The 9,509-nt window shown below is 41.2% G+C and overlaps 2 protein-coding genes across 5 annotated transcripts in view; one reads left to right on the forward strand and one right to left on the reverse strand.

The window, feature by feature from the left end:
* The window catches only part of LOC101858067 (DNA ligase 3), a 30,502-nt gene extending 25,894 nt beyond the window's left edge, over positions 1-4,608 (forward strand). For all 4 annotated transcript variants that reach the window (XM_013088472.2, XM_005109120.3, XM_005109119.3 and 1 more), the window contains exons 20-22: positions 2,036-2,176; positions 2,616-2,774; positions 4,040-4,608. In XM_013088472.2, coding sequence (XP_012943926.1) covers positions 2,036-2,176; positions 2,616-2,774; positions 4,040-4,141 — 402 coding nt within the window. In that variant the 3' untranslated portion in view covers positions 4,142-4,608. The remainder of the gene's footprint in view (positions 1-2,035; positions 2,177-2,615; positions 2,775-4,039) is intronic.
* Positions 4,609-8,273: 3,665 nt separating this feature from the next.
* The window catches only part of LOC101858670 (RING finger domain and kelch repeat-containing protein DDB_G0271372), a gene marked incomplete in the record, with an annotated part of 10,165 nt that continues 8,929 nt past the window's right edge, over positions 8,274-9,509 (reverse strand). Inside the window, 2 exon segments of the mRNA XM_005109122.3 lie at positions 8,274-8,677; positions 9,285-9,489. Of these exon segments, the coding sequence (XP_005109179.3) occupies positions 8,391-8,677; positions 9,285-9,489 (492 nt within the window).

Consider the following 9,509-nt stretch of genomic DNA (forward strand, 5'->3'; position numbering starts at 1 on the left):
TCTTTATTGTGTTACTCTTTGCTAACACCTCTATTCTTTGACACCTATATGACCTACTTATGTTGCAAGTGCCGTAAAACCCGTACTGAAACCAAAACAATTATAAAGTCAGTTCTTTGTTCAAACATTGATCACAGAGAATTAACAAAAGCAGCCTCAGTGCATTAAAAAAATTTGTACTATACCTGTGAAAGACCTGGATAGATGGAGTCAGGGAAACATTAACCACCCACGGCATCCCCCTGACCCAAGCTCTCTAGCTGGCGACATAGAGACGTCTCTTTCTTCCCGCGACGCCCAAAAGGGTATAAGCGGCTGATAAAAGTAAAGTAAAGTAAAGTAAAATACCTGTTGGCACCTTTGTTTTCACAGAGTGCTTTGTGCAGACATTAGGACTGCAATTTTGAATAGATTATAATAGATAACCTAGGGTTTTCAATGATCTTCTGGGTTTTTTTTTTCTCTCTTCCAGAAATTGTTTGCCGAGTCCAAGGAGAAGGCAGACAGTGATTTGATGAGAGCAATGGGCAAAGGAGGTGATGATGATAATGATGACGGTGGCAGCGAGACGGAAGACGATGGTGATAATAGTGGAGAGGAAAATGGAAGAAATGGAGATGCCACTGGTGCGACAAGAATAAGCACGCCTGGCAAAAAGGGAGAGAAGCGACGTGCCAGCGATGATGTGAGTGAGGAGAGTTCTCCGCCCAAAAAGCAGGTACTACAAAAAGTTGATAATGTTGGATACATTTTTATTATGTTTGATATTTTTTACTTGTTGGTGTTCATCAACTGTAGTTATGCATTGTTTGTTGAAATTTATGGCTTTGTGAGACACAGCATTGTTAGCTGTGAAGGTTTCAGGCTGGATGGCAATACCAACAATCTTGCTTTGAATCAAATTAAGATATATGTGGGTGGTTGGCGGGTGTTTTGGTGTGGTTTGCTCCTTCTTTCCTATCAAACGTCTATCGTCCTGGTCTCCCCTCCCTCTTTTTTTGTGTTTGTTACTCTCTTGCAACACGTTATCTATTCTTCGGCACCTATATGACCTTATTGTGTTGCAAGTGCCGTAAAACTCTTACTAAAACTAAACTAAAAAGATATATTGATAGTGGTTTGCAGATGCTCTAATGTGGTTTGCTCCTTCTTTCTTATCAAACATGTATTGTCCTTATCTCTCCTCCTTTTTCCTGTTTGTTACTCTCTTGTAACGTCACTTATATTTGACACTTATATGACCGTATTTTGTTGCAAATCCCGTAAAACTCTTACTTAAGCTAAAAAAAGATATATCTTTTACTAGGTATTTTTCATGGCTCTCCTACTTCCTCTTACATGAAGTCTATTGGACATTGATATTGAATTGGTAGTCAAGTGTTGTTGAATCTGTCTATAATGGTCACTCAATGTCACAGAGAAAATGGACAGCTATAGACTAGCGGTCGCTATGGACAAGGCCTGAGTTATAGCCACTTGATAGTATTACAAATCAATACATGGTTTAAAATGCGAAATCATAAATTTACCTCTCCATTTCTTTTCCATCAAATTTGTGATTTGTCATAATATTACATGTGTCTTTTGCATTGATTGAACATACACACTCAGTTTGAGGATGGGTTTTTTGAAGACTTTTGAAGCTAGTGACTGCCTTGCTATAGATGGCCGGATTACCCATTTATCTTGATTACAAGATTAGATGTTTGCAATTTAAAGAGGTGGGGGTCGCTTGGTTTGAAAGGTACAATTACCAAGAAAATGGCTGACAAAATTTGGTTATTTACATAACCTGAGAGTCAGTGGAAACTGACAATTTACATTTTTTTGTGCTTTAATTCAAGTTTTTCTGTAACCCACGTAGAAATGAGTTCTTAAGTGGACATTAAAGGTGATGAGCCAAAAAACAAATTTTCGATAAAAGCTGCCAAACTGGCGGAAAAATGACAATTATTCAATTTCATTTTTTTGACATGCGCCTGATTTCACCACGCTGCATCGCATATGTTTTTTTTTCCTCTCATTTCTAAACAAGGCTAACCCCATGGGCAAGTACGGGGCCAGCTGCCATCAGAAGAGGGGCAAACATACGGAGGAGTTCCGGCACCCAGAGAGTAGCTCGGCCGACACAGCTTCGTCTGGGGGCTCCTCCAGTCAGACAGCGGGGAGTGCTTCGGTGAGAGGACTGTGTGTGTGTGTGTTTGTATTTGTGTGTGTGTGTGTGTGTGTGTGTGTGTGTGTGTGTGTGTTGTGTGTTGATTTATTTGTGTATGTGTGTGCATGTATGTGTGTTTATGTTGATGGATTTGCACATAGTATGTGTATTTGTATGTGTGTATATGATTGGGATTCTGTATCTGTATCTGTGTGTGTGTGTATGTGTTTGGGATTTTGTGTATGTGTGCGCGTGCATGCGTGTGTGTGTATGTGTGCGCGTGCATGCATGTGTGTGTGTGTGTCATGCGTGCATGTGTGTGTGTGTATGAGCTGGGGGGATATATTATGCGTTTCATTATTATTTGATAATGTGGAAAATGTTTGTGAGAATTCTCAAACTCACTCAGAAATCATCAAGAATTAGCTCAAACTTCTTTCTTTCGCTCTGCTCTCCTCAGGGACTGCCGGCAGTGTTCCACGGGTGCAAGATCGTTCTGCCATCCTCTGTGGAGAGATTCCGTGATCTGAAGCGTTACATCTTGGCCTTTGACGGGGACTTGCTGCACCAGTTTGAGGCCAGCTCAGCCACACACATTGTTGTGGCCCCGGGGAGTGAGGTGAGGGAGTGGTCTCAATGATCCACACCAAGTAGCACGAGTTATTTATTAATTTGTGTGAAATTGGGCTTATGAAAGAAATTTTGCGTCTGTCTGTCTGTTGGTCTTTTTGTCTGTCTATCTGTCTGTCGCTCTGTCTGACTGTCTTTTGCCCGTCCATCACCTGTCTTCTTATTTTTTTCTTCTTTGTCTCACTGACCTCTTCTCTGAAATGAATGTGGCAGTAAATTAGAAATAGAATCGAATTTACTACTACTCCTACAGATAATAGCAATAGCAAGGATGATGAATAAATGATGTAGATCACTTTTATACTGGCTACTCCAATGTGCACACTGCTGTAGACACTTTCACAAATCTGAAGTACAAATTCATAAATACCCCCCCGGGGCAGTGCCACTGACTGAAGTGTCTTTAGGCCATTCCCAAAGGGGGGACATATCTCGTTCAAGCATCGTAGAATTTTTAATGGGCTGACTCATGTCACGCTCATAACTGTGCCTGATCTACAACAGGGAACTGCTGCTTTTTCTTTCCTGATCCTTACTATTGTCATTTTCCTCTACTTCTTTTGTATGCTTGTCACTCCCTTGTGACCTGCTATTTTGGGGTGCCTTGATAGTTGAAGCAGACATTGTGCTGTTGAAGCTAGAGAGGTGAGCAGTCAAAGTCTGATTCCCTGTAAAGACTTCTCTGTTGACAACCACCCCTTGGCGCTCATATGACCTTATGCAGTTGCGAGCGCTGTAAAACCCTCTACTATAAATAAAAAATAAAAATTCATAAATAAACAATACAGCCGACTCCACTTGTATGGATGATCTTGCTTGATATGATCTTCGTTAAGTTGATCTTTTTCTCGGGTTCCAGCACTTCTTCTTTACACCAGTTTTTCTCACAGGGAAAGATCGTGTCAGTATGTTACTGTTTAGCATCTTTAAAATGGCAGCTTGCGCTGTATGATTCCCAGGAAGTTGAGACTGTTTCAGAATGCTATCAGGTCTGCCGCGGTAATAGTATAGATTGTAGAAGCACATAGAGCTTGCTGTTGTGTGGGAATTTGTGCTATACAAATGCTATCTTTTCTTCTCCTTCCTCTTCTTTGCAGTTCCCAACGGTTAGTTTAAACTTCGAATGAGTTGATCTTTCATTTTACACTCCCCCAACGACATCAACTCATCCGTAGTCGACTGCACTCGCCACGCAGTGAAAAATTAATCTTTGCTCATATGCACACTATTATCTTTGTCTTTTTCTGTCTGCAGCCCCCCAGTGTGAGTAGCAAGGTGCCTCGTGTGAGTCCTCGGTGGCTGTGGTCGTGCATCCGCAGGAGGCAACTGGTGGACACAGCTCCCTACAAGACGTAGTGTGGTCGTTTGAATGGCTTAGTTAATTAATGCTGGATCGATGATAACAACATCAGCAACACTGGACTGATTGAATGAGTTTATGATGTGGATAGGATAGGACGAATCTACTTTCAGGACGTCCCAACTAGGTATTGAACATAGGGACCCTCAGCAGGTTATTCTTAATGGTAGACAAGGCCGCAAGTGAAAACTATTCAAACTTTTCAAAAAGAAAAAAAAATTAGACTTATGCCTTTTTAGAATTCTGAATTTGTTTTAAATATTGAAAGTTGAAAGTATTTTCATTCCTTGTTTGTCCATGATTGCTCATGAGTGCATGCATAGAGGACATCATGGTCCATTGTAGAATGTCATCTATTTAAATCTTCATTGTAGTAGACAGGTAGCCCCCACTCCCCATGGAATGTTTGAATACAAATGTATTTAAGAGAAAGAAAATAAAGAGATATGAACAAAAATTTGTAATTCTCAGAGGATTATGGTTTTTTTTTACAGTTGAATTTATTACTATTACATCCAATTGCTTGCACATTTAACTTACGCTGACTCTGAGACAACACAGACATTTTGTTGTTTTGTTAGCCTAAACGTTCTGCCAATCTTATTGAAGGATATAGTGATGGCTGAGAAGTGACTGTCCACTTTTGGTTGAAATGAAGTAATCAATATATGGGTAGTGAGATTTTCAGCTGCTCTTTTACCTCAGGTGTGGTTTGCTTCTTCTTTCCTTTCAAACATCTGTCGACCATATCTCTTCTCCTCCTTTTTATTTGTGTTTGTGTTACTCTCTTGTAACACCTCTGATCTTCAGTGCTTATATGACCTTATTGAGTTGCAAGTGCCGTAAAACTCTTACTAAAACAAGAAACAAACCATAGCAGCTGGTGCTGTTTGTTTGAAAATTATTTTTTTTTTGACATTAAAAAATAAGCTTTTGTTTACAACAAGTCAGGCAGAATTGAGTAAATAGGCATCTGTGGTGTAGCGGTAAGCACTTTGGCGTTGCATGCTGAAGACCTGAGTTCAATTCATGTGAGGGGAGAATTTTTATCAAGTATCTCAGTCCTTCTGCTGGGACGCTGCATCCCTCTCAGCCCTGGTTGATCATAATAGGCAGGGTTGACGCCTGTTGACTAAATGATCTAAATTGTGTTGTTTGGGTTAGTCAAAAACACCTGGGCTACGTTTGAATATTTTAAAAAGCTGGGTAACAAAACGGGCGTTATTAAGTAAGTTGAATGTGCAGCTGATTCCAGAACATGTGCAGACACAAAAATAAAGCAACCAAATGGAACAAATACCATAGAAGAACAGAAGCGAGATTATTTAGTATTAGTAGTAAGAGATTTACGACACTTGCAACACATTAGGTCATATGAGTGCCGAAGAAGATTAGATATTTTACAAGAGAGTTGCAAACACAAAAAAGAAGGAGAGATGAACACGATAGATGTATGATTGGAAAGAAGGAGCAAACCACACCATAGCACCCACCAACCACCCACAGCGAGATTATTATTGTCGTGCTGGTCACTACTACATATTGTAGTGTAGTATTACATGACGGTTGTTATAAATAACAGCAGAAGCTGCAACAATAACAAGATAAACATTAACGATCAATTCAACAATGACAGCACAACCAATGATAATATGATAAAACAAACAACAAAAATGAACACAACGACAACGCCAGCTCCCAACACAACAACACCTACAACAAGGGGGCTCCCGTGGTCTAGTGGATTTGGTGTTTGCCTCTCATTCAATAGGTCCCGGGTTCGAATCCGGACAGCGACAGAAAAATTTTCTTCTCCAAAATTTTTAACTCCTTTCTTGCTTTCCAACCATTTTCTGTCGTCTGCTTTTGTCTCCACTTTTTAACCACCCCCCCCTCCCCTTTGTCCCTCCTCTGGGCTCCTGACTCTTTCTGCAGCCTTTCTACTGCTACTCCTCGGTTCCTTCTCACTGCTGTCTTTCATCCACACCCCTGATCTTACGACAGGTAAGATCTGACACCTAGCCTTCTCGGACAAGGGCGAAAAAACTCGGAGAGCCCGTGTACAAGTTGCGCACGTTAAAGATCCCTTGGTGGTCTAAAATCGATAAGAGCAGGCTTCGGCCGCCACCCGGGCAAAATTCAAAATTTCCTAAAAACTGAAAAATGTTTAATGTGTACCGCGAGCTCATATGGCCTTAACTAGCGACAACGTTGATGAGACTAATGGCCATAAAATAATTATGAGAAAAAAATGAAACAGTAAGAAAAGTGGAAATAACAAAGGCAGATTTATTATATATTTACATATTAAATAAATAAAAGGCACAAATTTAGGTAATGTACATGATGTAGTTCCTTCAAATGAGTGTTTTGTCAAATTAATGGCATTATTTATCTCCCAACACGTGTGCTCCATTTAGATCCCTGTACAATCCATTTTGTCTCACGTGTCACAAGTTTGTCACTAACACGTTCTACTGTCGCACGTATATCATTACTAGCTGGACCCCTTTCGATGAAAGGAATGCTCGGTGCATTAACATGTCTGTATTTACACTGTACTGGAATGGAGCAATAAATCTTGAGAGATGCAAAAAATTAGAAGGTCCAGATTATACTCCCAAAACAAATTGCGCCTCGCGGAATATTCTGTTGTGGAGGACAGCTACGCTGATTTGTTTCATTTCTCATTGGAATAATCACAAAGGCCAAATAAGGACGGGAACTTTTTGTCAAATAATTGTGTCTAAATTCAGGAAATGAATAAATCAAAAATCGATCTCCGCCATGGGGACCTTTCTATCTTTTGCAGGTACTTGCCAACTTTCAACTCTGTAGGTGTCGCAGTTTATGGGAAAAGTGACACATGTGTTTCCAAGTTGCCAAAATATATTATATATATAATAGATGTATAGGTTGATTCTCTATTCGGCTTTCTTGGTTGTACACTCCCGAAATTCAACGGTGTGGAACTGGAACAGTGCGCACGGCTAGTGAACAGAAATCTCAATTGTTTACATGGCGTCTTAGAAGACGGACTTTCCCAAGAATAGATCCAAACGAAAATAATGAAAAACTGAAAATTAAACTACTGTGACTTCATACTCCTCAATAAAACTGTGCACCCTTTAAATGATTCTGAACCACTACTGATTTTTTTCCAATTCCAAAGTTAAGTGGTTGGGAAGTTTTAGGCGGCCAAAGTGAAGGACTTTCACAAATATACTGTGTATAGATAATTACGCGAATGGTCGGAGGGCGCGATTGGTTGGTCTTACTTCTTTACTTTCCCTCTCTGTGTCTGTCTGGCTGTCTGGCTGTCTGCTTGTCTCTCTTTTTCGCAGGATTGAATAGCCATTATTGTGTTTATGTGCTTTTCTTTACGCAAACAAACAAACCTCTGTCTGTCTGTCTGTCTGTCTGTCTGTCTGTCTGTCTGTCTGTCTGTCTGTCTGTCTGTCTGTCTGTCTTGCTTCTTCCTACACTAGATTTATATATGACCGTTACTGTGTCGATGCGCTTCTTTTTACCCAAGTTTATTATCATTACATCTATTGCTTCCAACAAAATTCCTGTGATTCGCTAATTCTATCGACGCCACACATTTTGTACTATCTGATGTATATTCCCTCACCCTGCCGGAATCAGGCAGGAATTTAGAGGACGTCATTGGGGTAGGCCCTCCTTGTTTACTTTCCCTCTGTTGTTTCTGTCTGCGTCTTACTTTTTCTCAGCATTAATACGACGTGCGTGGTTGGCGGATGCTCTGGTGTGGTTTGCTCCTTCTTCCCTGTCAAACTTCTATCGTCCTGATCTCTCCTCCTTCTTTTATAATTATGTTAGTTACTCTCTTGTAACACCTCTAATCTTGGGCACTTATATGACCTTATTGTGTTGCAAGAGCCGTAAAACTCTTACCAAAACTTAATAAAAAAGACTTTTTGTCTTGAGTTTGTCCCCAACAACTGTACCTCCGTCTACCGTAGTCTATGTCTGGGTGGTTGGCGGGTGCTCTGGTGTGGTTTGCTCCTTCTTTCCTATCAAACATCTATCGCCCTTATTACCCCTTCTTCTTTTTTGTGTTTGTTACTCTCTTGTAACACCTCTAATCTTCTGGCGCTCATATGACCTTAATATGCAGTTGGGAGCACCGTAAAACCTCTACTAAAACAAAAAACCCCCTGTAAAATGACTATGTGTCACGAGTTTCTTCAACAACTGTACTTCCGTCTACCGTAGTCTACGTCACTGTTTTGTCTCCAAAACGACTTTTTCCGACATCTGGCACTCCCCTCTGGAGTTGCACGCCATCACAGCAAAGTCGTATTCCGTTCCTGGGCGGAGCCTCGTCGCACTATGTTTCTCCTCATTGGCGCTGAGTTCTCGCCTATGCCACACCCCCGCCCCGCCCCCGGGCCGATACAGCAGGAAGTGAGCCACGCCCTGGCAGGCAGTTACAGCTGTTGTGCTGGGGCAGCAGACGACAGCAGAGGTGTTGCCGGTTTGGCACTGGTTTTCTAATATCACAGGAACTGATGGGGGTAAAGACAAGGAGAAAACATGTTTTTTTGTAATATGCACAGATTTGGGCTGGGAAAAAAAGCAAAAATTTGTCTGCACATTCTTTTAAAACTTCGAGCATTTCGGGAAGTGACTGGTTGGAGGGCGCCTCTGGTAGATCTAAGTCCTTCTTTACTTTCCTTCTGTTGTTTCTGTCAGTCTTACTTTTCCCCCAACACAAAATGATGTGTTGATGTGCGTCTCTTTGCTCAAACAAACAAAACCAAAACAAAGTGTACAGAAAGTTGCGTCAAATCCCTTTCTGCTACATGTTATAGGAGTGGTTAAATACAGTGGAGGGCGGCTAGATTTCCCTTCATAGAAAGTTAAGACAGGGAAAAGGCTACAATTTTGACACAATTTGATAAAATCCTCCAGAATCAGACATGTTTCAGTGTTTAGGCCACGACCGGATTCACTTTGATGAAATCGTGGCTGACAGCTAACCAGAAAGAAGGCTATTATGCACGGTTTAATAAGCCCAGTTCTTTAACTTAAATGACCCAAATTGTGATGGCGGGGTCACTAAAACACCTACATCCCCCGCCCCCCCCCCAAAAAAAAGAAAATTTTTCTTACCTGGTACCACGGTCTCTTGTTGACCAATGGTCATACACTGGACAAACTCGCTGCTTTGACTCCGCCCCTCTGCATTCAGTGCGCATGCGCTGAAGTAGTAGTGTGTCATCCTGCATAGGTTATCAATGACGACGACTTGGCCATCATTGTTGGTGGAAGGGGTGGGGTTTGGGGCGTCTAAGGAGAGGGTGGCGTAGTATCTCTCCTGTAATAATAATAATAATA

Source organism: Aplysia californica, unplaced genomic scaffold, assembly GCF_000002075.1.
Source record: "Aplysia californica isolate F4 #8 unplaced genomic scaffold, AplCal3.0 scaffold00749, whole genome shotgun sequence".
NCBI lineage: Eukaryota > Metazoa > Mollusca > Gastropoda > Aplysiida > Aplysiidae > Aplysia > Aplysia californica.